Consider the following 21,243-nt stretch of genomic DNA (forward strand, 5'->3'; position numbering starts at 1 on the left):
TCCTATTGAGACCCTCGGTGCTTGAGATTCCAGCGACAAGGTGACGCCGACAACTAGCACCCTGGACTTTGCAATTCATTTTGTTGTATGAGATTTGTATTTTGTTTGTGGAGGAAGTTGTGTTAATTGTATGCACACACAAATTTGCGGCTTATAATAGTATGCAAATGGACAATAATGACATTTACATGAGACTTTGGTTGATAGATTAAGTATGTATGAAATGTAACTGGGTTTAACTGATGCCAGCAATGTATGTATGTGGCTGGGCCACAATTTCTGGATGGAAGGAAATTGTATTCAATCCCAATGTCGCCAGGCCGTCTGGCTGATGTAAACGATGGCGATGGCACTAAGTCTGTTACACATACGCCCTGTTGCACATGCCAACGTTAAGCCAAGAACAAAGAAACGATGCCTCGTAATGGGGGTAAACGCTGTGTTACGTGCAACCTCACACCGATACATACATGTATATATATTGTATCTCTTACATACAGTATAAATGTCAAGTGCCAAATGCAAGATATTGGTTGACGCATTTCCTTCTTCTTCTAATGCTACGTAATTGAAAAGAACAAACAAAAGCGAACAATCAACAGACAAGATAAAAGGTATAACCGACTAACCATGGCTTAGTAATGAAAGTATACTTAAATTTATAATTAAAATTAAATTAAATTTATAATTTATTCTAGCTAAATTATTATCTTTGGAAGCAAGGACGAAACTATCATATAAACCATTGTCTGATCTAGGTGTAGAGGAAGAAATAGATCTTAAATAATGAGTTTTCAGAGGTTTAATAGGGTTTCGAGAATTAAACATTGATAAATTAGAAAAAAATGTTCTTTTCTCTCAACTGACAAGTCGAAAGTTTTGTTGTGCACGTAAAATTTATATCTTTCCTATTCGAAACTCTAACACAATTTCAAGGGCAACGACTAGCAAGTATAGAATTATTAGAATGACTTTCGTCACTAGTCCACTGACATCCATTGAGATAAATTGTGTTAAACGTGCTCGGGTCACCCAGCTTTTCGTGTCTGTATTGGTACGCGTGTCTATCCATGGAACCTGCAGATGACAGCAACAACATCAGCAACAAGCAATAAATGTCAGAAAAATGCAAAAAAATTTACAATTTTTAGACAGGAAAAATAAGAAAAACAACAAAACAAAAACATGCTCACCTCTGCGGCTGACCGCTGTCAACAAACTTATGTATGTGATGGGAAAGTTAATAAAAAGCGGCGTAGTTAGATAAATATAATAGATACATAGATATAAAAAGTTACATTCCAGGAGCAAGCTAATGTGCAACACGTGTGCCCACCTGTGTGGTTAATCAAGAAAACAAAACAAAAACAAAACCAAACCAAACAGCAAAAACAACTAAACACATTTAAGCTTACCACTTTTATTGCTTCATTCATGTAGCCGTTGTTGTTGGTGTTGTAATATTTGCTGTAGTTGTTGCAACTATTACCGGTCAAGTGTGAAAATTACAATTCGCAACAAATTAATTAGTAAGCAATGCACAACTGATTGATCACGTTTTTCTGAGTGCCTATTTTTTTCACGGAAATTGCATTATGGTAACACAGGTGCAGGCTATTGACAATGAGTGAACGTCACAGAAACGGGCATTCTAGAAATATTTGCTTCATTAGTAAATGCCATTGGAAATTCTACTTAATTAAGAAAAGGTGTTAGCATCAAATGTTTTTATATATATTACACATTTTAAGTTGTTCTGAGATTCAAAATGCCCGCCAATTGGATGCCAGTGTTCATCAGTCTGCATTGTTAAATATAACAGTTATACAGTTATAACAGTTAAAGTTAAATAATATACTATAAAATTATGAAATTGTTTTGATTGTAAATTTCCAAGTTAGTAGAATTTAATATTTTTAATAATATTTAATTGTCAGACATATTTTTGATTATCATTTTGACTTGATTATTTAAAATTTAAAACTACCGGCTTGTTTGACTGTTCGTTAACATTGTCAAATTGAGACACTCTGTTAGAAAATTTAACAGTTTGTGTCTACTCATTTGCGAGCCTGTTAACTCATTCGCCATAAAAACAATGTTAACCAACACTAGCAATATCGTGCAAAAACAATAACATTAATTCCTTTAGACTGTGTAACAACTTGCGGGCGGCGATATTACATTAAATTGGGCCAGCATGATTGAACTGATTGACCAGTTGGATAGAAAAGGCCGCAAACCAATATGAAGAGGTACCCACTGGCGACACCTGCACCCACATCGACACATCTGTGCTTTGTTTTTGTTTTGCTTGTTGGTTGTCAAGACAACCTTTTGTTTGGACCTTCCGGTCCAATTTTTGCACCGTTATACAGTTTTTCCTACGCCCTCACATATCCCGGAGCCTAAATCAGGAAACGTTTCCAGGTTTCCCATATTTCACAACCTGAAGCAAAGACGGACCAGTCTATTTTCTGAACATAATTATCATCAACGTGGATCCGACTAAAGGAATCTTCGGGCCATGGGGGAGCTTGGATCATAGACCTGGCTAAAACTACGCATTTGATATGGTAAGTTCTGGAAGGAGGGGCCAAGAGCCCAATCTGCGTGTCACTATAAGCAAGAACTTTGTAAGCATAAAGTGCAATTACAACGCTAAATTCAAGTCCAATAACGTCCGAATAAGCTCTACCCTAGACTAGGATACTAGTTTGCATACAGATTCAGTCTAATTAGAAGGCAGTAAGAAAAATGTAATGTCCTGGCATTTGCTTGACTTAAGCTGAATAAGAATATGTGTATGTATATATACAGATTTGATATTTTTAATGTAACTTTTTATCTCATTTCGGATTAGGGCAGGTACTCAAATTTAAAAGATCAAAAGCAGGATAACTTTTCTCATTTTATAAGCTTCTCAACTTGAACTTGGAAACGTAATCAACGAATTTTCACTGAACGGGAAAATGAGAAAATTAGACACCCGCTCGCGGTTTTGCCTCATTTTCATTTCGACTTTCTTGCAAGGCTCTCTCACTCTCTCCTCTCGCAGACATTTAGAGGCAATTAAGTCGAGTCCTTGTCGCGGTCGCAGCCAACCAACCCCCAACCTCCAACCTCAAATTCCACTTCCTAACCCCTCTCTACTGTCAGGTGGCATAGGCAGGTACGCTGGCAGTGGCAGCGGCAACATCAGCAGCAGGACGCACATGTGCCACCCGGTCTGGTCCTTTTTGCTGGCAGAGCACGGACGGTTGCACATTACCGTCGAGTTGTCTGTCGATTCGATGTCCGCCAGGTGTAAAACAAGCATCTATCTGAACGTATACATTTCCGCTTTGCTGCCTTCTTCTCGCATTGCGTTTTGCTTCACTGATTCCTGCTCCTGCGTCCTCGAGAAAAAGGCAGGGCAACTAAAAAGGACATGTAGCGCATGCCAAAGGGCAAACGGCGCTCGCCATCATCTTCACCGATGACTGATTGTTATGAATGTCAATATCAATATATGTATGTACGTACAATATTTCAAATATTTTCTCAGTGCGTCAGCTGGATTAAACACCATAAGTTCACTACTCCCTACATAGAAACTTGAACTAAAAACTAACCATCTAAGCATATAAAACCCCATACTTAAGGCTGATCGGTAGCAGCTATATCCAATCAATATTCATTATAGCTTTCCCACTTTCTAGGAGAACATAAAGAAGTTTTCCAGCTTAAGAATTAATGTCCGACGGCCAAACGATCGTAAAAGCTTTTCTATAAAATCTTTTTAAGACTTTTACTTATTCCAGACATTTTCATGTGCCAGGATCTCAAAATGATAATTCACTATTCGTTTTTCTTTATATTTATATCAAAATCTTAAGCTAAAGTTTAAGAGCTTCAAATGCATTTCACTTAATACATGTATGTAATTTTGCTGGATTATCGTTTAGCTCTTTTGAGATAGATCATTAATATATCCATTCTTTTGATTCTTTTAAATGATATAAATTCTTTCAATTCGTTAGACTTTTCAATCATTAAAAACTTTCTTTTACTTCATTTAAATATTCATAAACTAATGCCAATCAATTATTGGTAAAAACCGTTAAAAAGGGCCAAATATAGTTTTTACCAAAGGGTGACACAGCTGCCACAGAGAGATGTACATGTTTGTTTAAAGGGATAGATGATGGTAGGGAATTGTACTTGAACAAAGGTGTCATTGCCATATGGAATGCGAGCCAGAGAAGGACTTTCCACACCCACTCCCATTCTGAGTGACCATTAAGTCGACATACATTGTACACAAATGTTTATATGTATTTGTATGGAAAAAGTAGATACTCTCAATTCAAATTTGAATGCATATCCATCTCGTTCTGGCCAGGTGAATGCAATTCAACCACAACTGACGAATTGTATGTTTGTGTGTGTGTGTGTGTGTGTGTATGCGCATTCTGGCCAATTCCCTATTACCAAAAACCTAAAATAACCAACCCCCTATATAGACTCCGCCAGTTTGCCCCTTTAGCCTAAAATATTGTTGAACAACATTTCCTTTGCTGTAGTTGCATATTTACGCTCGAAGTAGGCAAAAGGCAAAACGGCTAAGGAAAAACCAAAAAAAATAAATAAAATAAATGGAAATTAAAACGTAGAAAAACCCAACAGATATAATCGAAATCGGTAGTGAACTGCAAATAAAAACATAGAAAAAACCCTACAAAAAATGTTGTAAACGACAAAAAAACCAATACAAACAAACATGGAAATGCTAAAAAACCTTATTTGATCAATAAATTTTCCCTTGCGCGTCCTTAGTTACTTAACTACCCGTGTATATGTATATGTTTGTGTGGGTGTGCAGGTGTAAAAAGTCTTACGAGTGTGTGTGTGTGTGTGGGGGAGAAGTACACCCACTCACCTGTCAACTAACCCTAAAAGCTGCACTTTTCACGCGTCAAATTTATGAGCTTCGCCGCCTCGCGCGCGTTTTTGTTTGATTTGTGCACTTCCAAACACTTTGCATTTCCGTTTGGGACAACGCACAACCCATTCAATCATTCTCCTCCACCTCCAGCAATCCTGGATTCGTCACACTCCCTCCAATAAAGTATCCGTACGACGAAGACGGAGACAGAGGTAAAGACCCTTTTCCCCCGCGCAGTGTATATGCTTGAAATGCAACTGGACTGAGTTCGTTTATTGTTTATAAACAACAACTATGACTTCGACTCAACTTACATGACGTATGCCGGGTCGTTTGCTATGTTCCAGGGTGGTGTCCTATCAGCGCCCCACTACCAACACCACCAACACCAACACCATCATCATCATCATTTTGTTTGGATACCCTTTTCTAGATGGACGTTGGAGTTGGCGTTGCCAGCGGCATTTCCGTAAAACATTATTTACATTGAACCGGTTGCCCAGTGAACAAGTGCATCGCTCAACGTGTCCTGTGTGTGTGTTGTGCATGAGTGTGTGTGTGTGTGATAAGAGAGAAGCAAATTATAAAAACTTTCAATTAAAAACTAAATACTAATTAAAATCGTAACAAAAAATCATAAACAAACTTTTAAAAATGTTTCAAAATGGCTAAAATTTAAGAACTTTTAATTAGGTATATGAACAAAATGTTGTCCAACAATAATACCAACAGCTATTTTAATTAATTAATTAAGGTAGAAATTGCTGGACCTTTAACTAGAAATAATGAGTGATTTCCTAGAATCAATTAATGAAAGTATTCCATACGGAATAGAAGCTTCTTCAATTAGTAACTCCATTTGCTAAACATTTTAAGAAAATTACAGAGAAATTATTACGAATCGAGCAACATTTATGATGTTTTTCCCAGGTGTTTGCATTTATATTCTGAGTAATTGGCATAACAAAAAATCAACTTGAAACTTTGTAAATTCAAGTGCCATGAGATTGAGGCCATAAACAAAATGGCTGCCAAAAAGAAATAAATAAAGGAATGAATGTCGTAGTCGTCCTCGTCCTCGTATATAGACATATTCTTGTTGTTCTGCTACTTTAGATGATGCTGCTGCTGCTGCGCAGAGAACAAAGGAAACGGAGGAAAATCAAAGTAAGAAGAAATACCTGCGAAAAAGTTTAATTTCATAGCAACGCCCTAGCGGAAACGTACAACCCCCTCCCATCACAAAAAAAAAAAAAGAAATAGGCAACAAAAGACACCAACAATATAAATAGAAAAAAGGAAGGAGAGTCGACTAGAGTGGGGCAGAATCAGGAAATAGGAAAGCAGAGGAGGAGAGATGCTAAAATATATATTTGTCACATTATTATTACTTTCACTTTCCTTTTGCTTGCAGCTAAACTAAGGATACTTAAATGGAAACTAAACTGAACCTAAGCACCGACATTGCCTTAAACCTCAAGAGGATTAGAGAGAGAACGGAAGAGAGCTAACTAGTATAGCATAACTAACTAACTAAGTAACTAACAAACTAGTCAACGAATTTCAAGAGGAACAAACAAAACGAAACGCAACGCCTTTAAAACAAACCAAAAAAAAAAAAAACAAATTACCAAGAAATATATATCAAACAAATTAATCTACCATCATATAGTCATAGTCTATATAGATAAAACGAAAGGATTTAAAAAAATTAAGCAAATGAGCACACGCCTGGCGCCGCAACGTCAGTTTATCATCTCGACACGCTCTGCTGTGGCCGCCAATGCCACCATTGACACTGTTGTTGTGGATGCCACTCCAAGGGATGCCATCAACGAGGAGGAGCATCATCAGAGCTCCGATATCCTTACCGTGGAAGTGGAAAATGCCCCCTCATCGCCATCCAACAACCTCAGCAGGACCACCACTGCTGCTGCCACTACCAACACAACACATCCGGAGGAGTTTGAGTTCTGTACCGAAGATGGTGTCGTTGTGGCAGCCACACTGGAGGATGTTATGACACAGGTATGCACAAACGATTGACCCCCACCCACCACCAAACCATGCCAAGTTTGATCTCCCATAATAATTGCAGAATTCCCAGCTTTTGCAGAAGAAACTAAACAGCGCCGGGATAATTGATGATGACAGCAGAACGGCCACAACAAATGTAGTAGTCGCTGGAACTGGAGCTGGAGCAGAAGCATCAGCAGCAGGCACACCAACAGCAAACACAACCGAACAGCAACTGGAGGTAATACGCGTCGTTCTGCCCATGGATGCCGGTGATTCCAGCAATGAGGCGGCACATATCCATGGCCATGTTGTCAACAGTAACAACAGCAATGGTGCTGGCACCATAACAACCACTGAAACAGCCGGCACTGCCACCATTCACACCATGTCCAATCTAAGTGCAATAAAAGATGGCGTCGATCTAGCTCAACAAGTGGCCAATGGCCAAGTGACTGTGGTCCAGACAGCAGAGGATGAGGATGGGACACCTTTTATAACCGTAACGGGTAAGTCAACAGAATTATACAACATCTACAAGACAATTTATTATACAACTTTTCATTAGAAATATATAGCAATATGATATTTCATTGAAACTTTTATTAACTCTAAGAGAAATTCAACCTTAAAATGTCTTATTGGGTGATAATTAGAAAAAGGAATCGGTCAAATAAGCTTTATTTTTATTGCAAAAGATATGAGATACTAGTTTTACCAGTTACATTTCATTTGTTGTTTCTTTATTAAAATTAGAAGATCGATCTCTGTTTCTTATTAAATTTAGTAAAGAGGTTTTAAGATTAGTAATTTTTCCTAGTTTTGTGTATTTACCTTTTCATTTTGTCAGTGGCGGATCCTTGAGGGGAAATAAGGAAATTTCCTACACCCAAAAGCGTGACTTATGCCAAACTAATAAAACTTTGTTATCCCAGAAGAATTAGTCCTGCAAAATGCAGGATTTCCACCCTATTCTTTAAATGCATTTTCTTTCAAAAGGAAAATTCAACGTCTGAATCGTTAGAGAGTATTCCCCATAACTTGTGAAAAGGAGAATTGTTTCATATACAATTAGTCAAAATTTATGAAATTTTTAATTATTTACTTTAAAAATGGTTTAGGTACAAACTTTTCGACATTTACAAACATAATTTAGATTGGCCTAACAAGCATATACGATTCCTCATAACTTTGAGAGTATTTCCTTTTAAAACATTTTGCTAATCATTGAAAATTCATTGATATTAACCAATTTAAAAATACTCATAAATTGGATCTTCTATATATCTGTAGATCTCATCTTATCTTTAAAGTTTTTGACTTTTTGGTAAATCGTTCCTAGTTCGATTTATTAAATATAATTGGGTTATATTGAAGATATTGAAGTAACGAAAGACACAGCATATCTAAATAGAAAACTTGTTTTGAATCTGTTTAAAGTTTCCTTTACTTTTCTTAACTTATTTATCGATTACGTCATGTTACAAATCCAAATCGAACTTGACTCTCTTTTAGTACTTCGAACGTTTCGATTTTTACATTTCTTCTCCGTTTTTATGCGCTCAAAATTAACCTTTTTGTGCATTTTAATCTCTTTTATAACAGATTTTATCATGGTTTAATTGAAAACACTTTAAAAAGATTGAAAATTGTGATTTAAAAAAAAAGAAGACATATTTTCTGGTAGATGCTTGTTTGACAACTTTTTTAATTAAAACAAATCTGAATGGAAAAGCCAAAATAAAAAATGAAAAGATTGGCAATGGTATTATTCTTTTTCGTTAACTCCATGTACGCGGAAATGCCACCGAACAAAAAATGAAAACGGGAGATGAAACAGAAACAAAAAGCGGAAACAGGAATTTCGCGTCATCCGTATCACGACCTGCCCCTGCACCTTGCAGCGTGTGAAATCAAAGCGGAAACCAAGAGCAAACAAACAATAAAACGGCAAAAGTCGCGGCATAGTAAACAAGCATTAATGACAGTATCAACAACATGGTTGGTCCTCCCCTGGGGTTTTTAACCGAAACAGAGTGTGAGGAGGGTTAGGGAACCAGAACCAGCTTAAAATCCGGGCAAGTTTTAAACGTTTGCCTTGATATCACAATTAAAAGGACTTAATTTGAAAAACGAAGCGCACGCTCTACCCAAAGAGATACAGGGAGAGGAGGGCACACCCCGTTGTGGGATAATACTAGTAGACAAGCTTACCTGTGCATCAGGAGGTGGAGGGAAACACGGCGAGTGCGCCACACCAGTTTGTGGCACGTGCAAAAGCAAAAGTAACAAAAAGTGTAGCAAAGTGCAGCTGGGAGATGACAGAGAATGAAACTGAATAGTGATGAGGATGAGGAAGAGGCGGGTGGCGGAAGGAGAACAATGATAGTGATATCTCGTACACACATAATTATTATATTCCACTCCAGTGCCAAACAATGAACTAATCGAGATTACACTTGGTGAGCACTATCTATTATTATTATATCTCTCTCCTGTGTGCAGCAGGAGATCAGAGACATTGATGCCGCCGTCATCAGCGGAAGGGTCGAATGTTTGCCCATGATACTTGATTTTATTAGCGCACAAATTACCACCACCAGTCGAGGGTAAATAGCAAAATTTCTACTATGTAGCTTTATATGTATGTATATAGGTAGACAGACAGACATCGGGGTAATCACAACAAATTGAGAGGTTTGAACTAGGGACAGGACCATAACAGGGCAGGGCAGGGCAGGGGGATGACAATATAAAGACTCTTTTGGACAGAAGCATTTTGTTGACTAGACGCAACAACTCTCTAATAACCGCCCGCTGCGTATTAATACACTTGGAGAAAAATAATACAGACACTAAATCCTTTTTACAATCCTTCACAGAGAACTGTTAGCATAATATTTAATGGAAAATCAATTTAAAATCTAAGCCTTTATCGATTTTAGAATCAAAATTGCAATTCAACAAATTGTGAACGAATTTATTTCGAAACGAAAGCAAAGTCATGTCTTTCTTTTGAGGTAGAATTAAATGATCTAAATCATAGCCTAGTCTACTTAATTTTTTCAAGTGTACTGCTTTAAATGCTTAGCCATATGATACAGAGCATATTGATTTGATTATATGCTTTGTCCATTAAAAAAATGTTTATCAAATAGAGAACTGAAATTTCTCTATTTCAATTTTTAGATATTAAAATGAAGACTTGGCTGGAAGTCCTTTTGAATCAACTCCATGAAGGATTATTTTTGAAAGGGTATACCAACATCGTTGTGATTTACATTTTGTCCATGCCAAAGAGTGCACTCCATGCCGTGTCCACCCTCGCTCTCTCTCAGCAAATACATGTGTATAGAATATTTCAATTGATACGGATTTGTTAGGTCCTCATCAAATTGACGAGGCAGAAAAGCTTAAAAATTTAATAACGACGACAGCAACTAAAAAAAAAAGTACAAAAATAGAAATAAGTGGAATACGAAAGGGAATCCATACCAGTTTCCAGTTCCAATTAACTAGTTTTTGAGGTGGGTGGAAACTTTTTCGATGTTATTGCGTAGCACAGGGGAAAATGAGCATATGTTGGGCTTCTATTAATTGTGCAAATAGACCAAAAAGAAGAGAAAAGAAAAAAAACATTCTACATAGTGTAAATCAAGATTTGATGTAAACGATAGAAAGACGTTTATCGTTAAACAAAATCAACACCACAAAACATGTTGAGGGGTGAGCTGAAGTGGTGGAAGGTTAACTTTGTTTACAATGCACTCGAGATTTTAGCCCAGATAAGCTGCTGCACCCATCTCCCTCTCTCTATCTCTTAGATATGACCAATTGACAATATAAACAACAACAAAAAAGATGTCCCTTAGCTTGCTGCACTTGTCGGTTATCCTGACAATTTGTTTTCGTCTAAGGTTAAAAAGTTTCACCCATTTTCCATGGCATGCATCGATTTGGTTAGCATTTTACGTTGATTTATTCCAAGAGGTGTACCCAGTCGTTGTGGGGTGAAGTGGAGATGGGGTCTTGTGTGCGGTTGCTCGGTTATTTGAGCATTCTATTCCTGAGAATCTGCACAAATGTTTGAGATTAGACCAACTAAAGAAAAATTGATAATACAATACATTTTGGAACTCTATTCACAACTAAAGATGAAAGATACAAACTTTTCTTGTTAAATATTATTATAAATGTAGAATGAGTAATCTTATTGAGGCAGAATTAAATGATCTACATCTTAATTAGTATCCAAAGGTTACTAAACAAATTTCTAAAAACACTTTAAGTTCAAATAGTCCTGTAAAAAGAAACTATGTAAAGTCGAAAGTGGTTCAAAGAGAACTATTTCACTTTATTACTCTATACTGAAACAGATTGTTATAACTTAAACTTATAACTTATATTTTGCAAAAGAATTTTGCCTTTTTCATAATCTTGAAGATCCTTAATCATACCTTTCTATATTTTATCAGTTCTGGAGCTATCTATATACATATATTTGACTTTAAGTTTAGCTGAAGGCGTATTCATCCGAAATTTTTAGTATAGACATTCTTTTGTTCTTAAAGGTCCTTTAATTGAATTGATCTATGGCAATCAACTTATTTAAGAATATAAATTTGAAGAAACATTTCACCTTGAAGAATGCAAGTGTTTATTGATATCAACAGACTTATAACTTATCGTGTGCCTTGTAACTTCATTATCTAGAAGCTTTATTTGCTTTGAGAATTACTTTTTTATCCGCAGGACTTATCGAAATGTTCCGAAAGGCGTATTTTGCAACTGTTTATTGCATACTTTAGAGGGACAGTTCCTTCTAACCGAAAATTGAAATTGTAATTAGCTACATATCGGTTTCGAAATTTAACATCTCTTTGAAATAATTTAGAAAAGGTAATTAAAATTTTATTTTTGCCTCTTTTTATAACCTGATTTATTAGAAAACTAAACATAGTTTTGCAACTTGAGGGTAACAATGTTAAATATTTTATTTAGTTGAGTAAAAGTTGAGCTGAGACTTTTGTTACGATCTCTAAGAGAACATGTTGGGAGAGAATTATTATTAAATTCAATTAAAGTTAAAATATTATTGTTGAAACCTTCTCGATGACTAAGTACATAACTTGCAGCGGTCTTCTTAGGAACTTGAGCGAAATATCTTTAACTTTTTGCAAGTTGGAAACTATAAAGTCAGTTGCTGTGCTGCGGTTTCGGCTAAAGCCCTTAGATACCTTTGCTGCCCTGAAGGAACTGGCTTTCGCCTGATTATAGTTACATGTGAGCGCGCCTGACCACATAAAAACCACACACCACATGGCAATGAAGAGTCACAGAGATGCAGCCACACAGCTTGACCTTACCACAGATGTGCAGAGCTGCATTCCCCAGGAAGAAGGAGCGCCACAGAACGGGCAAAATTAATATGACAAATATTTCTGAGTCCAATCAAGGATATTTCCAGAGAGATGAATACATGAGGAGACGTAAATGTAATACCACGTAAAAAAATATGTGAAAAATTCCATAGACTTGTTCATAAGCAAAATTTTCAAGCAGGTTCCAAACCCCAAATCAGAATAAAACTCCAACGGGAGATACACACACACACACCCACCCACATACACACTCACACAATCATCAGAGGGAACAATGGCGCGTGCCGGCAGCAAACGATTTGGTTGGCTAGGACCAAAGTACAGCATCCGGGATATTTTGGGGTGGTTAGCTGTGGGTGGGTGGTTGAGTGAGCAGGAGAGTGCCAAGTGCCAGAGAATCAAAAACGTTACCGACTATAGCCGAGAGAGAGAGAGACTGAGATGAAAAGAGAGCGAGAGAAAAAAACAGCCTAGCAACCACCATTGACTGGGAGTGTGGCTGGGTCGAAGGGTGGCGCCTGATTGGCTGCGTTGCCTTGACGTCCCGGCTCTGGTGCTGTTGCCATCTCGCTCGCATCTCATGCCGGACTGCCACTTGTACAGATCCGAGAAAATGCGACTTTGAGCCCGGAATTAGCTGGCATCGTTTGAAAAATAAAACGACGGGGGATGCCAGTTACTACTATTGCCTGTGCCTCGTCCTTTCAGCTCCAGTGCTTTAGTTTTGTTGCGTTGCGTTACCTTTTATTTTCCTTTTTTGGAGGGGTTTGGGTTAGATTACTTGCTACGGCGACGCGACAACATGGCTTCCCCGCGTCGCGTCGTTGGCAAGCAGTTTATGGGTAAGCAGCATCCAGAGCACACCCACTCACACACCCGCTCCCACCCACTCATCCACCGCAGGCCGCCGCCGTTGTTGTAATTTAATTCGTTGCTGCGTCGCTGCTGCCGCCGCCGCTGTCGTCGTCCTCATTATTTTCGGAGGCATATTGCTAGGATAACATTTGATTTTGGATTCAGTTGTAATTCTACCGTTCGTACGTACTGGTTGCTCCGTTTCCACGACGCTATCATCCGACATTCGAAACACCACCACCACCAACACGACGACCCCACCACCCGCCCCATTGCCATTGCCACCTGCTGCCGCCCAGAAAACGCGCACAGGGCAAAACTTTCGCTTTCGCTTTCAATCTCTGCAGCGTCAAGTTCGTTTTGGTCCCTCACTACCGTGTTTCCTCACTTGACTGGGCAGTAGTTGGGCAGTTGCCCAAAGCAACCAGCAGCCAGGTAGCAATCAGGTCGCGTCTCGGTTTACATTCCCCGCCATCCGCATGTGGTTAACACGACCGTTCCTTCTGCCACTGATACGACAAACACTGGTGGCTCCATTGGGGCACAATCTGCAAGATATCTGAGAGTAGTCCGGTGGAGCAAAACCCGTACAAACTTTCACTGGCTGTGGTTGCCACCTCCCCGCGCAACATTTTAAAGTCAAACGAATGCATTCGCGATACGGCTTTGACTGCCAGACGCGTCACCATCAGCACCAACACCTCCAGCATCAGCAGCAAAATCAACCTTACCAACAACAGCAACAGTATCACCATCATCACCTGCATCACAATCATCATCAGCTTGAACTAGAGACCAAACCGCCATCCCCACCACCGCATCCAACGCCGCCCCCGCCTCCGCCAACAACAATAAGCGCCGCAGCCACCGTCTACACAAATCTTCTCGAGAAGTGTCGCTGTAAACTGTCGCAGCGTCAGCAGCAGTTCCCACCAACAGTGGCCACTACTGGACTGCCACCGGAAGCCATTCCCAGCCAGGCAACGACGCAACCGCATCCGGCTCCCGCCCAATTGCAACTGCAGCTACATCATCATCATCATCATCACCACCATCAGACATTTGTGGCCAACGCAAGTGCTGCTGCCGCCGCTGCTGCTGCTGCTGCCAACTACAGTAACTACTCGTCCCTGTCGGTGTCCTCCACATCGTCCTCTGGTGCCGCCACCAGCTGTCTAACTGCATCGGCTACTTCAGCTGCAGCAGCAGCAGCAGCTTCCTCAACCTCAACAATGTATCACCACCATCATCGACGTCACAACAATTTGTCCTATTGCGGTGGTAAATATTGTGCATCTTCTTCGAATTTTAATTGTCACAAACTCATCTGTGTGTGTGCTTGTGAGTGTGTGTGTGTGTGTCAAGTGCTTCCTTTTCAATGTCAAACCAAATCAAATGAAAAAGCAAATGTTTGTCCATCTACAACCCACAACAAGTGCCATTGAAAACCAAGTCTAATCAATAAAAGACAAATTGATTATGATGAAAAGGCTTACTGAAGGATACGCCAAACTCTTTTACAGTTCACAAGTTTTTACAAATAAAGGAAATCAACTACTAGCAAATGAACTTCTCTCGAATATTTAAAGAAAACTAGTCAAAAAATTATTAAGTGAACTTTTGCTAAACTTTTCTATTATCCAATAAGATAGCAAGAAAGTTTCTAGGCAACTTGTCCAACAATTTGTATATTTTCCTGTGTAGATACTTAAAATTTATAGTGTGTTAATATCAATTAAGTCTTGAGGATTCTAATAAGAATAATTACAGCTGCTTAAGCAACTTTCTTACCTCAAAATCAAAACCTCAAACGACATTGTACCTAGACTTCAGAAATCCCAAAAGAACTGGTCATATATGATTACAAAATATCGCTATAGATTAAAGCAAACTGGTTTCAACAGTAAAGAGTGTCGAAAACTAAAGAGTTTCAAAACTGTTTTGGAGGGAAAATCGAATCTTTTAAATCGTTCTTAGATTGAAAACCATTTGGAAATGGATCACCATCCTTTACGAGAATTCGGCACTTGCATCCATCTCTAGATCAATCAAAGGAAATCCTTAATAAATGTAAAATTCGTGAAACGCAGAGAAGTAGACGTTTCTGACCCCGCAGATGTGTATATAGGCAATATTCCACACTGTAGACACCTCCCCATTGGATGTTGGATTGATATAACCATGTCTATTGATTTATCAATTGAAAAACTTTTACGAAGAAACTTAATACTGCAATTTCAGCTTGTTTCGTGCGATTAACTTTGTGTTTCAGTTAAATTTTCATCCATTTTTAAGTAAACCACAATATAGTCGTTTGAAATCTTTAAATTTAAGACTAAGAAGTAAACTATTAAGTGTAAGTCATTGATAGACTGTTTCAAGGATTACCACAATGACAACTTTGAGTTCATGAGTTCATGTCTTAAATCTTAAAATCCATCCTAAACTCTACGATAGACTAAGGAATCGTGAGAAAGTATGCGAGTTATTGAATAAACAAATACAAATACATTCCCTTTATTAAAAGTTAATAATTTATTGTTCACTTCTTGCAGTGTCCGGTCAGGAGCAGAACTATCAAGTGCAATATGTGGACTCTGATTTGTATCACAGCAATTCCAGTCAGACGCAAATGTAAGTTTAATGTGATGAGAGAGGAAATATGAGATCTTTGGAACCCAGTTGACCAAATGATTTTAACCCACATTGTGTGTGTGTGTGTGTTTGTTTTTTTGTAGGACGTATCCATTTTGTCCGGTGGGAGATTACCAGAGCAATGGCCAGACTTACTATTCGACTACAGCGACTGGCAACTATGGGCCAACAACGACGACGACGACGGGCAATACACCAAATGCCCACTCCACAACGCTGCCCTACCTGGTGCCTGTGGAGGAGGGCCTGCTGCTGAATGGCTCCTCGCAGTCTCATAGCCGAGACTCGCCGCACAGCCTGACGGTGAGTAGGGAGCGGGAGTGGGAGCCAACTGACATGCCAGTGACATTGACTAACCCTTGGGAAACGCTGCAGCATGAGGTTGCCTACATACAGGAGGCACAGAGCACGCCCCAGACGCCCACCTCAACGACGACAACGAACTCGGCCAGCGGTGGCAGCCTGGGCACAGGCGGTGGAGGCGCTTCACCCGACTCTGAGCAGAGCGCCCTGGGCAGTAGCAACAAGATTGCCTCGGCAACGGTAAGTTGCCCACCCCCCCATTTGAATGGGGGTTAATACTTCAACAGGGGGGATGATGGTGTTTACGCCCCTCTGCAGGATACAGCATACAGCATACTGACATCTCGCTTTCTCTTGTTTAAGATCAAATGGTTGTCACGCAACTACGAGACGGCCGACGGTGTGAGCCTGCCACGTTCCACTCTGTATAATCATTATATGCAGCATTGCAACGAACAGAAACTGGAGCCAGTGAATGCAGCCAGCTTCGGGAAGCTGATACGCTCTGTGTTCTCCGGCCTGCGCACACGTCGCCTGGGCACGCGCGGAAATTCCAAATACCATTATTATGGCATCCGCATAAAGCCCGGCTCGCTGTTGAATCAACAATCATCCATGGAGGATAAATCGTTGCATGGCCACAATAGTTACGGCCCCTCCTCGGGCAGCTCGGGAACGATTATGAGTGTTAGCAGCAGCACTGCAGCATCCAGCCAGCTGGGTGGTTCCTCCAACGGCAGCAATGGCATGGTCTGTACCCCAAATTCTCATCGCAGCAGCAACAGCAGCAGCAGCACGACCGCCAAGAAGCACAGCTTCAAGCCAGAGACCTATGAGGCATGCATTCAGGTTGGATCCAAGCTTATCTTGATCCCATTGTTAATTTTTAATTAATTGTTTTGTGTCTTTTTCTGTTTTTGTGTAGTACATTGGCGATGGGACCAGCGCCTTGCCCTCATTTCCGCCCATCGAGCTCAGTCACAATTTCAATAGCGAACTTACTTTGGAGGATGTGGACACGTTTCGTGCTTTGTATCGTGAACATTGTGAATCATTTTTGGATGCTGTACTCAATTTGGAATTCGGCACGGTGGAATTTCTATTACGGGACTTTTGGCGTACCACGGATAACAACAATCTGGATGAGTGCGAGGAGGAGAAATACCTGAGCAAGACGAAACTGTATCTATTGTGCCATTGCGCAGAAGTGCAAAAATTTGTGCGCGAGGTGGGTGAAAAAAGGAAAAACTATTCACTTTGAATAGGTCCCAATGATTGAATCTTTTCTCTCTCCTAATCAGGTGGACTATCAATTCTATCAGAATACTGTTGATGTCATAATACCCGATGTGCTACGCTCTATACCGAATGCTCTCACCCAGGCCATACGCAACTTTGCCAAGAATCTGGAATTGTGGCTATGCGAAAGTATGCTGGGTGTACCCGAGCAATTGGCACAAATCAAGACAAGTGCTGTGTCGGCCTTTTGTCAAACATTGCGACGTTATACCTCTCTCAATCATTTGGCTCAAGCAGCACGGGCCGTTCTTCAGAACGGGGCACAAATATCACAAATGCTAAGCGATCTTAATCGTGTGGACTTTCACAATGTTCAGGTGGGTTGTAGAGAATCAGAAATGAGAATTTTCAAGCTAATTTTGCATTTCTTTTGCGTGTGTGTCTGTGCTGTAAACAGGAACAAGCTGCCTGGGTAAGCCAATGTGCTCCGGCTGTGGTTCAGCGTCTAGAGAATGACTTTAAGGCAGCCCTGCAACAGCAAAGCTCACTGGAACAATGGGCTAGCTGGCTTCAATTGGTTGTTGAATCAGCCATGGAGGAGTATACTGGAAAACCAAGCTATGCCCGTGCTGCCCGCCAATTCCTATTGAAATGGAGTTTCTACAGTTCCATGATCATCAGAGATTTAACATTACGCTCTGCTTCTAGTTTTGGTAGCTTTCATCTGATACGTCTGCTATTTGATGAGTATATGTTCTATCTGGTGGAGCACAAAATAGCCGAGGCCCAGCAAAAGACAGCCATTGCTGTTATCTGTGAGCGTATGGTAAGATCTATAAATAAATTCCATTCGAAATTCCCAAACTGATCTGAAACCCCTTTTTCTTTTAGAAGAAAGAAATGGACTTTGAATTCGAGTGCCAGTTCGCCTACATTACGAATGAAACGGAGCAGCAGACAAGCCGAAGTTCGAATCCCGTCGATGGCAGCAGTGGAAACGAGGCCAAACGTTTGAAACAAGAATGATGAGAAACAAGAATGGAAGTGGCGAGGATGGTGGGGGGGATTAGGTTGCCGATCCTACAGCTACGCAGCTATATTATTGAGTATTCGTAGTATTTTATGTAGTCTGTAATCTGTTTTTCCGCAACATTTCTTGATTTTTTGAACTTGCATTTACTAGTCGAAGAAGAAATATCCCTGTGTTTATATGTATGTTTGTATGTGGATGTGTATGTGTATGTGTCTAATGTACGTGTGTGTGTGTCTGTTAGTTTATAGTTGTTTAAGTTAGTTTTTAGGCAGACTCATAATTTTGTGTATGATTGCCCGCATTCAAGTGAACAACCGTCCAAACAGCAAGTGTAACACCATTAATGGCTAACCTTGTCTGTTCCGATTGTGTATGCATAAAATATAAATATATATAATTATATACAAACATACATACATACATACATTTATTTAGTTTAAGTATATGGATGTGCATTAGTAATTGTAATCTATCTGAATATAAATGCTTTGTGTTTTTGTTTATTTTTATAATCCTTAAGAGAGAGAGACAGATGTTCAGTCCATCAGTTTTGTCTGGTTTCAAATCGAAAATCGAAAACAAATGACTATAGTAGTAGATATATACAGCACAGGGCGCACCGCGCACCGCTCACTGCATAATAAACACGCTCACCAATAGCCAAAAGAGGCAAACGAATGTTATTAGAGACAAAATTCGAAGCTCATATATCGAAAACACTTTGCTCAATGATGGATCCACTTAACTAAGCTAAGCTAAAACAAACAGGCCTTAAATGTGCAAAATACTTACAAAAATGGAAAAACAAACACCGACTTACACCCAAAAACACACGCACACACCCTCAATTTACCACACCAGATAAATATTAAAATCTATATAATATATAGGTATATATTTTAACTACAAATGGCTAATTTTTTATTATAATTCCTGAACCATATTTATATAAATATGTATATTTATATATACAAGAGATATTTGTATTTTAAACACAGAGAGGCGCTTATCAAAAGTATTTTATGCCATTTTTTAGATAATTTACTCAAAGCAGCAAGCAAAAACATCTGAGAACCCAATTTTGTAATAAGCAAATGAATTAATATATATATACATATTATAAATAAAACTATCTAGTCGTAAATCCTCACATTTGATTTAGTATATTCTCACAAGAAACAATTAATTAAGCATTCGGCTGTCGACGAATTCATCCTCATCTAAAAATTGAAACCCAGAGCTTGATAATTGAAAACGTTTTGGAAACAACCTGTGTACGATATGTACATATATATTTATATAAGAGAACTACGAGTTATACAGTAATAATAGCCCCACGCACAACTGGCTTCAACTCAATTAAGCTAAGAAACATAAGCAAACAAAAAGTACAGAAATGATCCAACAAAAGTATGTCCTTAAGAATTACCTAACAATGATTTGTTTTTGGCCATGCATAAGCAAAATCTATGAAATATTTGACAATTTATCGGAAATATTTATGTATGTGAAAATAAAACAAAAAAATGTCCTGAAATTTAAACACAAACTTTGTTCAATGATTGGGTTTAAACGGAAAACTTTTATCTTAATTATAATCATTCTATTAACAAGCTAGTCGAAGTTGGATCTTCACAACGATTTTTAAAAGTTGGATCTCCCGCGGAACCCGTTGCAGTTGCTTGTTCGGCACTGGATCTTCAGTAGCTTTGGAACTTCGTTGTAAAATCTCAGTATAAGAAAAGCTTCCACAAATATTGATAAAAATGCAGCTGCTTAAGTAAGTTAAGGTCTTTGATGGTTTAGTTAAGCTTTGACTTTTCGTTTTCCAAGTTTCCCTTTAGGATCTCTATTTCTCTGCTCAATTTGGCTGCCATTTTTAATAGCCTATATATTTTAACCAGTTTATTTCATTTTCTAGTCAAAAAAGTAGTAGAAGTTACCACTTATACTTTTGTTACGATGCCAATACTTTTTGCCTCACTGTATGTCGTCTGACAGGACCAAGTTCCATTGCAAACTGTCTTTTAACTTGGAAAAGGGCATATTTCTTTGCTAAATAGTTTTTAAAATTGATAATTCAAATTGTTTTTTGTTGGCTTTCTGTTTATTGGTTTTTATGTGTTTTTTTTTTTGTTTTTGTTGTTTTTTTTTTTTGGTTTCAATTTTGCAATAATAAATTGATTTTCTTTCAACAATTCTCTGTACAAAAAATTGTATCATTTGTAATTTGTTTTTGTGAATTTACAAAGAACTTAACTTAAAATCTAAAATTCGTTAAATGCTACTTACAACTGCATATATATTTATATATATGTACATATATAAATGTTGTTTTTGTTGAATGTATGAATGTATTACATTAAATAAGTATTACAACAATCAATTTATATGGAAATGGATGCAAATTATTTCTGAATGCATAGGAGGGAGACACAATATAGAAGAGTTTGAAGTTCATTTTGAAACAATTTTGTATATTCTTGGCATGAGCATACAAATAGATAGAAAAAGGAAGGAAATAAACCTTAAACTGTATTCAAAAAAAAAAAAAAGGAAAACATTTCTGTTTTTACACGTCTTAATTCTTAAGCTAAATATATGCTCTTTTGTACTATTTAAAATTTGAGGATTGATCCGTTTTACTGTCGTTTTTTCAAGTCTTATTGGTTCACGTTTCTTTTTGTTTGTTTTGTTGTTTTCTATGATGTTTTATCCTGTTGTTTCCTGGTTCTGTTTTATAGCAAATGGTACATTCTTATTACTAAATTATAGTATACAAAAAGGTTTTTTTTTGTAAATTTATATACAAAGCATCGTATAGAAGTTAGTTG

The 21,243-nt window shown here is 38.4% G+C and overlaps 1 protein-coding gene across 6 annotated transcripts; it reads left to right on the plus strand.

Annotated features, from left to right (window-relative positions):
• The first annotated feature begins 2,100 nt into the window (after positions 1-2,100).
• On the plus strand, positions 2,101-19,553 carry Rfx (regulatory transcription factor Rfx). Of its 6 annotated transcripts, XM_068299465.1 has the most exons (11): positions 2,102-2,576; positions 6,342-6,955; positions 7,026-7,452; positions 15,735-15,813; positions 15,918-16,137; positions 16,210-16,377; positions 16,501-16,986; positions 17,063-17,365; positions 17,439-17,753; positions 17,834-18,202; positions 18,268-19,553. In XM_068299465.1, exons 2-11 carry the CDS (start codon positions 6,647-6,649, stop codon positions 18,400-18,402), a joined length of 2,811 nt encoding a protein of 936 aa, XP_068155566.1. In that variant the 5' UTR covers positions 2,102-2,576; positions 6,342-6,646; the 3' UTR covers positions 18,403-19,553. The 6 variants fall into 6 exon arrangements, with proteins under 6 accessions (XP_068155563.1, XP_068155566.1, XP_068155562.1 ...); XM_068299462.1 differs by having other exon boundaries at positions 2,101-2,576; positions 15,918-16,377; positions 18,271-19,553; XM_068299461.1 differs by having other exon boundaries at positions 15,918-16,377.
• Positions 19,554-21,243: the final 1,690 nt, after the last annotated feature.

This window comes from Drosophila tropicalis, unplaced genomic scaffold (genome assembly GCF_018151085.1).
Source record: "Drosophila tropicalis isolate 14030-0801.00 unplaced genomic scaffold, ASM1815108v1 contig_878, whole genome shotgun sequence".
In the NCBI taxonomy this organism is placed as follows: Eukaryota; Metazoa; Arthropoda; class Insecta; order Diptera; family Drosophilidae; genus Drosophila; species Drosophila tropicalis.

Bases quoted from the DNA above. Each gene is read 5' to 3' on its own strand.
- Rfx (XM_068299461.1), top strand. From the start codon at position 6,647: ATGAGCACACGCCTGGCGCCGCAACGTCAGTTTATCATCTCGACACGC. The intron at 6,956-7,025 runs GTATGCACAAAC...TAATAATTGCAG, and splicing joins TGGAGGATGTTATGACACAG to AATTCCCAGCTTTTGCAGAA. The intron at 16,378-16,500 runs GTAAGTTGCCCA...CTCTTGTTTAAG, and splicing joins ACAAGATTGCCTCGGCAACG to ATCAAATGGTTGTCACGCAA.